General features: G+C 44.8%; 1 protein-coding gene across 1 annotated transcript in view; it reads right to left on the reverse strand.

Annotated features, from left to right (window-relative positions):
• Positions 1-377: 377 nt before the first annotated feature.
• CDKL1 (cyclin dependent kinase like 1) overlaps positions 378-14,903 on the reverse strand; it is a 36,748-nt gene continuing 22,222 nt past the window's right edge. The window contains exons 6-9 of the mRNA XM_045013700.1: positions 9,950-10,032; positions 7,828-7,884; positions 7,385-7,537; positions 378-1,436 (exon numbers count right to left, since the gene is read on the reverse strand). Coding sequence (XP_044869635.1) covers positions 1,329-1,436; positions 7,385-7,537; positions 7,828-7,884; positions 9,950-10,032 — 401 coding nt within the window. The 3' untranslated portion in view covers positions 378-1,328. The remainder of the gene's footprint in view (positions 1,437-7,384; positions 7,538-7,827; positions 7,885-9,949; positions 10,033-14,903) is intronic.

The following is a 14,903-nucleotide window of genomic DNA, read 5'->3' on the forward strand; positions in this document are numbered from 1 at the left end:
ATGCAAGGCTGGATGACTTATTCCTACATAAAAACACTGAAATTTAATTTTTTCCCTTCAAAAAGGACATAACCAAGCAAATACATAGGAGACAGTGCTTGAGATTAAATGATATAAAATGTACTAGTCCACTTATATGAACATTAAAGTATAAAACAAATATATTAATCTGTCCTCACAAGACTATGTGTCTGGCTATCTGCCCCACTAAAACAATGTCAAGCTTTTGAACTGCATTATACCTCTGATATTCTTTTGAATGCTAATACTTTCTCTGGACTTCAAACAGCTGTTAAAAATACTTCTGAGGTTGTACTACAGATATTAATGACATACGCCATAATCAAACTGATACACAAATAGAAAGATGAGCTACATTAATTTTATTCAAAACCAATAAAGTATTACATCCTGAGATTATACAAAGAAATGAGATTTATCCTAGTATAGATATTTAGGAGGCCTTCCTGCTCATTCCTTTCTAGTATAATAAACCACAGGTGAGCAGTTTCTGGTATTGACCAAACAACAAGTGAAATCTCTTGGTAATGCCAGAAAGAGAAAGGCAGTGGAAACCTAAAAACATATTCTAAAGCAACAGCAAGGTTTTACTAAAAGAGTATGTATCTATTTTATTGTCCCCACCATCAGTGACAATGCTGTAGTCTGTTGGGCATTCCATTCCATTTACATTACACTTGTCTAATGTTCCTAACACCTTATTTGCACTTTAAAAATATATTTTACCGTGTTCAGCCAATTGAGTGAATGCTGCAATTAGCTGAACAGTCTCCAGCCCTATTCTTACAAACTCACACAAGTAACTTATTAAAAAAAAAAACAAAAAAAAAAACTTTACTCAGAAGAAAGTCCCACTGTTGGGCCTGCTCATGTGAATAAAATTATGCATATGCATAGGTGTTTCAACTATCTAGTGCTGTGTAATATATAGTATATTTTTTCATTATTTTTAATTCTTTGACACAATGGGACTTTCTGAAACAAATTTATTTGGCATGCTTTATGACTTTACTGCAAAGTCTTGAATACAGGCACTCAACATGGTTTATTAAAGTCACAAAACAAAAACAAAACAGTTGTGTTCTCCTTTATACATAGAATACTGATTAGCATGCAGCTCTGAGCTCTCTATGCAGAGGTTTCCTTCCATTGGTGACCCATCACAAACTAACTTCAGAGATCACTTATGTGTCTATTGTAAAATTTATATTAATTTAGTTTTTCACCTTAAGTCTTCCTTTTAGAAATTGTTGAAGGCTTGCACTTTGAACAATAAATAGCTCTCTTAGTAGTGACTTGCCATCTTGTTAGATGTTGGGGAAATGGTAGTTTAATTTTCTTGCGTTGCCATAGTACTTCTTGTTATCCAAAGCTGGTAAAATGTTACTGCTGGTTAACTGAGGCAGGTACTGTAACTAAAGCAGAAATCACAGTTTATACTTTCATAGGAATTTGAAGTAATTTTATGCATTTCATTTTCTAAATGATACTGTAAGCCATTCGAAAACATTTGCACTACATAAAACAGCTATGCACTTTGCACACTTAGCGACCCAGAGAAGATATGCATTTGTTCATGTGATTATACAACTTCCCTTGGAACAGCTCTTCAAAATTTTACTCAGCCCATTTATCTTGGGCAAATAATTTATTTGACAGGCAGGTAAAAGACTCGTGTTATCAGTCAGTCACATGGCAAAAGGCAAGGGAGTTGATTTGATCCATGAATTGTTTCCATTGGTCTTAACTTCAGCAGATCTGAGGGAGATTCCCACATCTGAGCCATTCTTTTTGAGGTGACAAATCTGAGGAACTATCCCAGATTGAAGTGTCAGTAGAAGAGGTTTTGGAACAAACAGATAAATTAAACAGTAATTAGTAGGGCTGTCAACAGGGCCGGTGCTTCCATTAGGCGACCCTAGGCAGTCGCCTAGGGCGCCAGGATTCGGGGGGCGGCATTTTGTGTGCTCCCCATGGGGCGCACGGGAGCTTCCGGTTCCACTCCCGTCACGCCGCCGAAGGAGAACCTTCTGCTGACGTGCCGCGGAAAACAGCGGCAGGCAATTGAGCAGCTCAATGACTGCCGCTGTCGCCTGCGGCATTTCAGTGGAGGGTCTTTCTTCGGCGGCGCGATGGGAGTGGAACCGGAAGCTCCCGCGCACCCCATGGGGAACGCACAAAATGCCGCCCCCCGAATTCTGCCTAGGGCACCAGAAACTCTGGTGCCGCTCCTGGCTGTCAAGTGATTAAAAAAATTAATTGTGATTAATCGCACTGTTAAACAATAATAGAATACCATTTATGTAAATGTTTTTGTAAGTTTTCTATGTTTTCAAATATATTGATTTCTATTACAACATGGAATACAAAGTGTACAGTGCTCACTTTATTTTTGATTTCAAGTATTTGCACGGTAAAAAAAACAAAAAATCGTATTTTTCAAGTCATCTAATAGAAGTACTGTAGTGCTCTCTCTTTATCATGAACGTTGAATTTACAAATGTAGAATAATGTACAAAAAAACAGCATTCAAAAATAAAAGAATGTAAAATTTTAGAGCCTTCAAGTCCACTCAGTCCTACTTCTTGTTCAGCCAATTGCTCAAACAAGTTTGTTTACATTTGCAGGAGATAATGCTGCCCGCTTCTTGTTTACAATGTCACCTGAAAGTGAGAACAGGCATTCTCATGGCACTGTTGTAGCCGGCTGCAGTGGGGGTGGCTGCCCCACTCCTGAGGAACAGGGGTTAAAAGCAGCCCTGGGGAGGTCTGTGGCTGGGAGAAAGCAGCTACTAAGCTGATTGGGGAAGCAGCTGCAGGTGGGACATGCCCTAATCAGGCCACAGCTGGCCCTATAAAAGGCCAGTGAACCAGGTGCTGGCACAGAGACTCTCTCTCACTCCCTACCCCCCCTTTAGAGGGAGAAGGGCCTGGCTGCTGGGGAATGTACCTGGGTACCTAAGGTGGAGCAGGGCTGGGGGAAGGCAGAAGGTGCTGGGGAGGTCTAGCCTGGAAACCCCCCAGGCTGCTGGCCTAGTGCAAGGCCAAAAGGGACTGGGGTTGCAGAGGGCAGCCCAAAACAGGTAGGCAGAGGCAGCAGGTCCAAACCCCCCCTTGCCTATGAGTGGCTGATACCGCAGTCTGCCCCAGGGCGTGGGGGCTAGATGGTGATTGGCAGTAGCCCATGACTGAGGCAAGGTGGGGATAGAGGGTTGGAGTTTTCCCCTGGGTGGGGAGACCCTGAGACTGTGGGGATATTGCCAGGGGACAGCACCCCAAAGACAAATGGCACAGGGTCCTGGGAGGGACACGGGGGCCAGTGGCACCAGGACACCGGCCTGCAGAGGGCGCTTCAGAGGCTGGAAGGGCTAATTCCTGAGACGACCAGAAGGAGGCGCTGCAGGGATGAGTCGTGCACTGCGACACTGACATCTAAAGATCTTTTTGTGCCAGATGTGCTGAAGATTCATATGTCCCTTTATGCTTCAACCCCATTCCAGGGGACATGCGTCCATGCTGATTACAGGTTCTGCTCGATAACAATCCAAAGCAGTACGAACCAAGGCATGTTCATTTTCATTATCTGAGTCAGATGCCACCAGCAGAAGGTTGATTTTCCTTTTTTGGTGATTTGGGTTCTGTAGTTTCCGCATCGGAGTGCTGCTCTTTTAAGACTTCTGAAGGCATTCTCCACACCTTGTCCCTCTTGGATTTTGGAAGGCACTTCAGATTCTTAAACCTTGGGTTGAGTGCTGTAGCCATCTTTAGAAATCTCACATTGGTACCTTCTTTGCATTTTGTCAAATCTGCAGTGACAGTGTTCTTAAAAACGAATGTGTGCTGGGTCACCATCCAAGACTGCTATAACATTAAGTACATGGCAGAATGCGGGTAAAACAGAGGAGGAGACATGCTATTCTCCCCCCATGGAGTTCAGTCACAAATTTAATTAATGCATTATTTTTTTAAACGACCATCATCAGCATGGAAGCATGTCCTCTGGAATGGTGGTCAAAGCATGAAGGGCATACAAATGTTTAGCATAGCTGGCATGTAAATACCTTGTAATGCTGGCTACAGAAGTGCCATGCAAATGCCTGTTCTCACTTTCTGGTAACATTGTAAATAAGGAGAGGGCAACATTATCTCCTATAAATGTAAAAAAAAAAAACCCACTTGTTTTTCTTAGTGATTGACTGAACAAGAAGTAGGACTGAGTGGACTTGTAGGCTCTAAAGTTTGTTGTTTTGTTACTGAGAGCAGTTATGAAACAGAAAAATCTACATTTGTAAGTTGCACTTTCACAACAAAGACTGCACTACAGTACTTGTATGAGGTGAACTGAAAAATACTATATAGCATTTTTACTGTGCAAATATCTGTAATAAAAAATATACACTTTGATTTCAATTACAACACAGAATACACTATATATGAAAATGTAGAAAAAAATCCAAAATATGTAATAAATTTCAATGGGTATTCTACTGTTTAACAGTGCAATTAAAACTGCAATGAATTGCGATAACAAAATTTTTAGTTAATCACGTGAGTTAACTGCAATTAATTGACAGCCCTAGTAATAAGTCACCAGGATTAGATGGTATTCACCCAAGAATTCTGAAGGACTCCAATATGAAATTGAAGAACTACTAAGAGTGATATATAACCTAGCACTTAAATCAGATTCTGTACCAGAGGACTGGAGGATAGCTAATATGACACCAGTTTTTAAAAAAATGCTCCAGAGGTGATCCTGCCAATTACAGGCCAGTAAGCCTGACTTTAGTACCAGACAAATGGGTTGAAACTGTAGTAAAGAACAGAACAATCAGACACATAGATGAACATGATTTGTTGGGGGAAGAGTCAACACGGTTTTGTAAAGGGAAATCATGCTTCACCAATCTACTAGAATTCTTTGAGGGAGTCAACAAACATGTCCACAAGAGTGATCCAGTGGATATAGCGTGTTTGGACTTTAAGAAGGTCCCTCACCAAATGCTCTAGACTTAAGCAAAGTAAGCAAGTCATGGGATAAGAGGGAGAATCCTCTTATGGATCAGTAACTGGTTAAAAGACAGGAAATAAAGGGTTGGAATAAATGGTCAGTTCTCAGAATGGAAAGAGGTAAATAGGGGTATCCCCCAGGGATCTGTACTGAGACCAGTGCTGTTCAACATATTCACAAGTGATCTGAAAAAGTGGTAAACAGTGAGGAAGAAAAATTTCCAGACTATACAAAAATAATCAAGATAGTTAATTCCAAAGAAGACTGAATAGTTACACCGGGATCTCACAAAACTGGGTGACTGGGCAACAAATTGTTGATAAATGCAAAATAATGCACATTAGAAAAAATAATCCCAACTATACATACAAAATGATGGGATCTAAGTTAGCCGTAACCACTCAAGAAAGATCTTAAAGTCACTGTGAATCGTTCTCTGAAAACATCTGCTCACTGGGCAGCCGCAGTCAAAAAAGCGACTAGAATGTTAGGCACCATAAGGAAAGGAATAGGTAACAAAACAGAAAATATCATAATGCCGTGCTATAAATCCATGGTACATCCACACCTTGAATAGCGCATGCAGATCTGGTTGCCCCATCTCAAAAAAATACAGTACAAATGGAAGAGATACTGAGAAGGGCAACAAAAATGTTTAAAGGTGTGGAACAGCTGTGATATGAGGAGAGATTAGGAAGACTGGGACTTTTCAATTTGGAAAAGAGGTGACTAAGGGGGGATATGACAGACGTCTACAAAATCATGACTGGTGTAGTGAAAGTAAATAAGGAAGTTTATTTACTCCTTCACATAACACAAGAATCAGGTGTCACCTAATGAAATGAATAGGCAGCAAGTTAAAAACAAACAAAAGCAGGTACTTCGTCACACAATTCACAGTCAACCTGTGACACTAGTTGCCAGGGGATGTTGTGAAGGCCAAAACTATAATGGAGTTCAAAAGAGAATTAGATACATAAATGAAGGATCGGTCTATCAATGGCTATTAGCCAAAATGGTCAGGGATGCAACCCTATGCTCTGAGTGTCCCTAGCCTCTGACTGCCAGAAGCTGGAAGTGGATGACAGAATTATTCGATGATTGCACTGTTCTGTTCATTCCTTCTGGATCATCTGGCATTGGCCACTGTCGGAAGACAGGCGACTGGGCCAGGTGGACCATTGGCGTGACCCAGTCTGGCTGTTTCAGTGTTCCAGTGGAATGCAGCTGTTGTGGAAGGTCAGAAGGAAAGATGAACTCACAGGTGGCTAGTGCAAATCCCTTGGAGGACTGAGAGCATCAATTTTAGAGACTTTGGGCTGGACTGTGTTTCAATAGGAAGCCAGTGTAGAGATCAGAACCCCTGGGTGATGTGTTCATGGCACCCTGTCTTGCCAAGCAGAGAGGTGGCTGCATTTGGTACATCAGAGCTTATTCAGGGTGTGCAGTTTTATTGGCCAAGTAAAGCAAAGATCCCGACATTTGGCGTGACAGCATTTCTCTTTGTGTGTGTCTATTGCAAGACCTTTTGAATTCCAAAATGTCAGCGAATGGTCTAGGCACCAAGGGGCAGAACACTAGTGATTTTGGTAAAAATCAGAAACTGGAAGGAGGAAAGGGAAGGGGGGTGGGTGGACGCAGAGCCCGGCACCTGGTTGGTAGAGCCAGCAGTTTCAATCATCTCTGCAATTGTCTATAGAGTGACAAGCCCAGCTGATGGCAGCTCTTACACCTACCAGCATTACCACCATCCCCATCTCAGCTCTGCCTGTCCTCCCAGTACAGTTTAAAATGCTGACACCGTGAATGACTTATCTCCCAGGCAGAAAGAAAAGAAATGAGTATGATGGTTGGGAGGGCACAGAGCCTCTGTTCCAGGGGTGGGAATAGTTTCAGGGAGTCCCTGAAATAGAGGGGGGTGGGAGGGTGGCACACAGGGAGCTTGTGGAGGAGGGATGCAAGGAGTCCCTGAGTTGTGCAAAGAGTGTAGCCTACAGAAGCAAGAGAGCATGAGCTAGTCCAAATCGAATAACTAATCATGACAGCGTTCTGTCAGGCATCTTCATTTCTAACTGGCTCTGGCTAATTACACTTGTCTCCTGGTCACCCCCAGTGTCTCAATGAAGATTTGGCCTAAAGTTCAGATTGCATTGGGCCGGCTTGTTAGCAAGGCAGTTAATTGTCGTCTTGGGTTACAAGTCAGCCACCCATTTCTGCAGCCCACTGCTGGTCTGATCTGGGGATCCTCATCTCCCTGAAAACTGCAGGTGTAAGAACTCCAACTCCCTGCGGGAAGCTACAAAAGGGAAACAGGCTCCTACACGAGGCTATGGGACATTGAAGTAAGTCTTACCCCTGGCACGTGCTTTCGAGTTGTCCGGGTTGGTTTCCGAGCGGCTTTTTCATGCTCCCTTCCCAAGTCTGCTTCTCTCATGCTGTCAAAGTATGGATGTTGCAGTAACTGTTCACATGTGAGCCTCTCAGCAGGGTCCATATGAAGGCAGCCCTAGGAAAACGTCATACAGTTAAGGATGACACAGGTAGTCTTTTTGTGTACAGTGGCATTAAAACATTACAGATGTTAAAAGCAGCTGGTTTTAATGAACATCTGTGGGCTCTGGGTTTTTTTAAATGGATCCTTGGAGTCTGGGTTTTCCAGAGTTAAGAGTCAACACAGAATTCCCCAAGCCATGTCACACACGCAGGTGACTAATAGTGAATTATCCTTCTCTTGGATAACCTACATAGAGTTTAAGTGTGAACTCTGTACTTCGCCACAGACAGTGCTTCGCTTACCTTCATTAGTCCTAGCGCAGTATATGAAGTGTTAGGGAATTTCAATTCTAGTGGCTCCTGGGGGAAAAAAAAGTATATTTATATTAGTAACTGTTTCAGTTATCAGGGTGTTATCACGAACATGCTGTCCACACCACATGATTAGGACCCTACCAAATCCATGGTCCATTTCAGTCAATTTCATGGTCATAGGATTTTAAAAATCATTAAATGTCATGATTTCAGCTATTTAAATCTGAAATTTCACAGTGTTGTAACTGTAGGGGTCCTGACCCACAAAGGAGTTGGGGGGTCATCACTGCTAACCTTACTTCTACACTGCTGCTGGTGATGGCGCTGCCTTCAGAGCTGGGCAGCTGGAGAGTGGCAGCGGTTGGCCCCGGGAGCCCAGCTCTGAAGGCAGAGCCGCGGCCAGCAGAAGTACGGAGGGCACAGTACGGTATTGTCACCCTTACTTTCGCATTGCTGCCTGCGGAGCTGGGCCCTTAGTCAGCAGCCACCCCTCTCCGGCCACCCAGCTCTGAAGGGAGACCAGATTTCATGGCCTGTAATGCATTTTTTATGGCCATGAATTCGGTAGGGCCCTACACGTGACGCATTCATCATCTCTTTTCACTTCCAACTCAGCCTATTTCACAATCAACAGCATTTTAAAGCTACTTGAGCACACAGTTACTGAATGAACACACAGTGATTGAATAATGATTTGCTTAGTGTTCTGTTTGCTCCCGGCACCCACATTTTTCTGCAGTCATGGCTCATGGTGATTTGAGTCCAGTATATCAAGTGTTAGATAAACCGAAAGGAATTTTATAGAGGATTAAAGACAAGGAACAACAAAATAACAAAGGACTGTGAGGTTTAAGCCATGAGGAAATATTAAAGTAATTCTACACGTATTGATCATACAACAATAACTAAGGTGGAATAAGAACCATCTGCAAGTATCAGATGCAAGTAAACACCAAGAAGAGGAATTGTTCAGAGGTCTGAGTGAGTCAGATTAGGGGTGAGAGGATAAAAATGATCAGAGGAAAGTTTAAACTGATCAACCAAACAAGCCATGACTGAGGTAAAGTCTCCCAGTGGATATGGCAAGAGGCTTCTTTGGGTCATTTAACACTGGACTGGACAGACTTTCAAGTACACACCACAGGGAATGATCCCAAACAAGCAGAGAGAGGGGCAAGCAGAGCTGGTAACAGGGGCTTTTCCATCTCTGGTTTCTGTTGGCCTGACCCTACAAAGTAGAGTTCTGCAACCCAACCCAACCCAACCCTGACGGGACCCGACTGCAAGCACCAGGTTGGGTTCGGGTTGTGTCAGAAAACAACCTGATGCTCTCAGGCTTGGGCCAGGTCAGCTTCCCTCCTCCTGCCCGTGGAGTCGGCAGAGTAGCGGCTGCATAGCCTGCTCCCGCCAGCCTCCGCCACCTCACCATACTGCGCACCCGGCAAGGTGAGCGTGCCAAGGAGTCGGGGCACCTCTTGCTTGGCAATGCGCACACAGCGCAGCAGCTGGCAGGAGCGGGGCACACAGCTAGGGGTGCCGCCAACCCCATGGGCAGGACGTGGCAGCAACACTGACTCAAGTTTGGGGGAAGAGCCAGAGCTGGGTCAGACAATGACTTGGCCCTCTTGGGCCCACGTGGTCCGGTCGGGCTTAAAAATTAAGCCCACGCCGACCTCTCCTACAAAGAGTCATGCTCAGGAGTTGAATGGCACTGCTCACATGCTTAAAGTGAAGCAAGTGCCTCAGTTTTTGCAGGATCGGGGCCTACGATGTGTCTGCGTTTGGCGTTTGCTGTGTCCAACAGCAATGACTGCCTCGGTGTAGCGCTTTTCATGCAGAATACCGACTGGCCAGGATGAATGGCTTTTAGCTGTGCCGCAGGCCAGCGATTCCTTCCATCAGGTCATTAATCCCTAGGAAATGCCTTGAATCTCAATCAGTTATCACTTAATTGTAGCCCTACACGCAGCTCTGTGAGCAACAGCCTAACTATACGCCCCAGGAGAGTCAAAGCAAGAACACTTCTCTGTCCAGAACACAACCACCTCATTTGCATAGCATACAAATTGCTGATTAGCGTTGGACTCAAGTAAGTTTGTAGGGCACTTACCTTGTTCTCTGGATCTGGAATTTGCACCCCACTGAAGAACTGATTAGTGCTGAATACTTGCTGATGCCTGGGAATAAGATCCCCTTTAATCAAAAATAAAAAGCCAAGTCAAGTGAATTAGATGTTTTACTAGCCCACGTCTTACAAGCTTATCCTGTAGCAAGGCTGAAACTACACTAGAGAAGATTTTTAAATAGATATCCTGGCATCAAGAGAACTAATACAATATTCACTTACAAAAACTAATCATCTTGACTTTACTTATTAAAAGTCCTGATCACTTTTAAAACGATCACTGTGTTGCAATAAATTGGCTAGTTCATGCTACTCTACTAGATGGAATTAGAACTGTTCAACTGTGTGTCCTTGGCCCTATACTACTAATAGCTAATGGTGATTCTCTTGTAGCAGAAGTAATAGGAGCCTGTACTTTTGGAGCAGGAGATCCAACTTCAATCTCCACTGCTACCACCAGGGTCTGAATTTCCATGCTTTGTGCCTAGCGACAATCATGCAATGGTTATATTTCTAATATTTATTTCTCAATATTAACGCCCAGTTAGTTTTCCTTCACTGTTTGGCAATTTACATCATGCTGGCAAATTGTGAGTCCCACCGCAGCCTAAAAGACACCTCACTACAGCAGCAAGGAGCATACCGTGTAAGAGCAAAGGCATGTCCACTTTTCACAGAAATAACACTGTTCCAGTTCAGCATCATTACTGGTATCACTGGCCTGGTAGTATTCTAAAGGACAATTCTTTGGTTGGTTGAATAGAAACACAGCTGCGTGTCCAAGTGTGAGAGCTAGAGGGTGCTGCATGAACAGCTGTGAGATCAGGCTGCAGGACTCGAAAGCCAAGCCATGCTATCCCGATGTGATTACGGTGTACGGGGCACTGTAACACAAGGGGACACCAGAGGTGCTGCATATACATTTATTAAGAAAACAAATCAACAAGTAGCTCCCCTGCTCAAATCTAAGCAGATGGAACAGCCCACTGCTGTAATGAATGACTGGCAAGAGCTACTGTTTGTTTTGGGCTTTACTGCAGCGTTGGCGTAGGCCTGGCTTTGTTCACCACGGGGGCTAGAAAGGTTCTGCCAGCCCAGTGCTCAGATGAATGCTGTGTTTCAACACTTTCAAAGACAGGGGCTTTGCTCATGCTGTTCCTGACAATGGGCCCTTCCTTTGTGAACATTGGAAGGGGGACAGGCTAGGGAAGATGGCCACTCTCTTATTCAGATTTGATTGTATATTTATAACCTTCCTCTTGGATAGCCCTGAGCAGACAGTCATTGGGCAAGAATGGGCTGAAATGCAGTAACAGGCATATGTTAAGGCCACGCTCTCCCCAAGCGGGTTTCATAAGCCCTGTCTGCAGCCCTTGGGCTTATGAAAGAGCAGCTGGGATTGATGACGTTCAAATCAAATCACTAACCCAGGGTTAACGTAGTAGTGAAACCACCGTGAGAACATAGCTTTGATCAAGTAGCTCTCACTGCAAATCATTCCTTACCCTGTCTTCTTTCCATAGCCTAGATCAAAAGGAAAATCTTTCCGAGCCGAAAGCCCATTCTTACAATACATTGTAACTTCCCTAAAGCTTAAGGGGGAGCGTTCCAGAGACTGTAGCAATCAAACCACGACCATGATTGGTTTCACCTATATTGCAGAACACATATTTTATCTATAAAAGGAATGAATGGACTTTTACATGATTTTCTAAGTTACTCATGAAGAAAATATGAATCTTGAGCTATCTAAGAATCACATATGAAAAAGCAGATTTGTTTTCCCCCGGAGCTGAGAATCTACTCCATCGATTACACACCAATGTGAAACAAAAGCAGTAAGAGCTGGTTAATTCCCACCTAAAAGTTTTAGATTCCCCCCATGACACACTCTGATCTAGTAAAATCCCCAATTCTAAATCCAAACCAGACTAACGATGCCTTTGTTGCTAAGCAATCGACAGCTGGGAGACTCTCAATCATCCACTGCTTGCAGTGTCTTCCGCTGGATATTCTGACCCCTCTAAAAATACGTTTTACTGAGACTTCTCCCTAACTGTAATTAGCCAAGTCCAATTAGTCCTTACACAGAGGCACAGAGCTTGCCATGGCTGCTGGGAAATACTGTAGCTGTTTCAGATCTTCATGCAGTCTGGACGGGATGATGAAAACAAGGGAGAGATTCACATTTTCCAGAAAATTTGTAGTGCAGAAGGAATACGTTTTTTTTTTAAATATAAATTTGAAAAGGCTTCTATAAAAAAGGCTGTCCCTGGATAAAAATAAAGAATCGGAAGGATGGCAAAGGTTATGGCTACCGCAGACGCAGCTCAAGGGGAGAGCAGGGGGGGTCCAGGGAACAGACACCAAAATAACTATGGCTCACATCAAACTGCAGCAACACCCACTTGTCACAGGGTCTGCACAGGTTTCAGCCTTCTCGCCCTGTGCTGATAAAATAAGAGTTCTCACGCCTTTTTCTGGTGTTTCACCCTTGTGGTTTACTTTACTGTGCAGTCCCCCACCAGTTATCCGCTTTCCAGGGTCTCCTGGCCCTTGAGGTGTCCTTCCTGTGGTGAGGAGACAGAGCCGTAGCCTCCCCTCCCCTCCCCTCCCAGGCTAGCCTCCTGACTGAGTTTGGTTCAAGGCTTTTATAGCCCTCCCAGCCTTCAGCCCAGCTGTCGCTGCTTAGCTCAGTCTATTGCAGTGAGCCAGCCCTCGTTAGGGCCCGCAGCCGGGCTCCCTGCTGCTGCTTTGCACCCCTGCCCCTGGCCTCTCTGCCTGAAAGCAGGGCTTAGCCAGCATTTTAGCAGGGCAGTCAAGGGGTTTCACCCCTGCCCTGCCCTGCCCCACCATCAAAGGAAATCCTCCCCGTGGACTCTCAGTCAGGTCCACGGTGCTCAGATACCATGGTGAAGGGCACGCTTACAAATCTACATGGACTAGAACAAAGGGAGTCTTCCCAGGGGCGCTGGACGAGACAAGACACAGTGGCATGAAGCCTGTTCTAAACTTGGGGGAATGGCAGTGTGAGGGGTCCTTGGAAGTCCAAGAGACTAGAGAGGAGAGAGGGAGATAAGGCCTTAAGCAAATAATTCACAACAAATAATCTGCCTCATTTCACCTTTTTATTCCTGTTTGGGAACAGATGGCGAAATTCTCAGCTCTACTCGTTCCAAGTCAGGCCCAAGTTTCGCCCGAAAATACGGTTCTGTGGATGGCTAGTGAAGCGCTCCCTGCAGGCTGCAGCACTAGTCATTTACATAAATCGCTCAGTACTGTTCCTGTCCCCAAAACCAGACCACGTAGCTAACTGAACGTCGCACTCTAAGGGGCAGATCCTGCAGCAGGCTCCACACAGGATGTTGAAGCCCTCTACACCAACATTCCACACAAAGATGGACTACGAGCCATCAGGAACAGTATCCCCGATAACGTCACGGCAAACCTGGAGGCTGGACTTTGTGACTTTGTCCTCACCCACAACTATTTCACATTTGGTGACAATATATGCCTTCAAGTCAGCGGCACTGCTACGGGTACCCGCATGGCCCCACAGTATGCCAACATTTTTATGGCTGACTTAGAACAATGCTTCCTTAGCTCTCGTCCCCCAACGCCCCTACTCTACTTGCACGACATTGACGACATCATCATCATCTGAACCCACGGAAAAGAAGCCCTTGAGGAATTCCACCATGATTTCAACAATTTCCATCCCACCATCAGCCTGGACCAGTCCACACAAGCGGTCCATTTCCTTGACACTACTGTGTAATAAGCTATGATCACATAAATACCACCCTATACCAGAAACCTACTGACCGCAATACTTACCTACATGCCTCCAGCTTCCATCCAGGACACATCACACGATCCATTGTCTACAGCCAAGCTCTAAGATACAACCGCATTTGCACCAATCCCTCAGACATAGACAAACGCCTACAAGATCTCTATCAAGTATTCTTAAAACTACAATACCCACCATCTGAAGTGAAAAACCAGATTGACAGAGCCAGATGAGTACCCAGAAGCCACCTACTATCGGACAGGCCCAACAAAGAAAATAACAGAATGCCACTAGCCATCACCTTCAGCTCCCAACTAAAACCTCTCTAGCGCATCAGAGATCTACAATCTATCCTGAAAAATTCTCTCTCCTCTCACAGATCTTGGGTGACAGACCAGTCCTCACTTACAGACAGCCCCCAACCTGAAGCAAATACGCACCAGCAACCACACATCACACAACAAAAACACTGACCCAGGATCCTATCCTTGCAACAAAGCCCAATGCCAACTCTGTCCACATATTGTGGCTACAAGAGAGTGGCTACAAGAGAGTGGTCGAAGGTAGATACATTAGCTCCAGGTTAAGCAGGTCCCTTTTCCTTGGGTAAGATAACAGGGACTATTCCAGAACACTCAGGAACTTTCTAGAATTAATTAAGGCTAATCAGGACACCTAAAATTAATTAAGGCTAATCAGGACACCTGGTATAAAAAGGCTCTCACTCCAGTTCGTGAAGTGTGCGTAAGGAGCTGGGAGTGAGAAGGTGTGCTGCTGGAGGACTGAGGAGTACAAGAGTTAGCAGACATCAGGAGAAAGGTCCTGTGGTGAGGACAAAGAAGGTATTTGGAGGAGGCCATGGGGAAGTAGCCCAGGGAGTTGTAGCTGTTGTGTAGCTGTTACAGGAGGCACTCTAGACAGCTGCAATCCACAGGGCCCTGGGCTGGAACCTAGGACAGAGGGTGGGCCCGGGTTCCCCCCCAAACCTCCCAACTCCTGATCCAACACAGGAAGATCTCTGAGGCTAGCAAAATCCGCCAATAAGCGCAGGACCCACCAAGGTAGAGGAGGAACTTTATCACAATATCTGTTCAAGTGACACCATCATAGGACCTAATCACATCAGCCACGCCATCAGGGGCTCGT

Source organism: Mauremys mutica, chromosome 4 (assembly GCF_020497125.1).
Source record: "Mauremys mutica isolate MM-2020 ecotype Southern chromosome 4, ASM2049712v1, whole genome shotgun sequence".
Classification (NCBI taxonomy): domain Eukaryota; kingdom Metazoa; phylum Chordata; order Testudines; family Geoemydidae; genus Mauremys; species Mauremys mutica.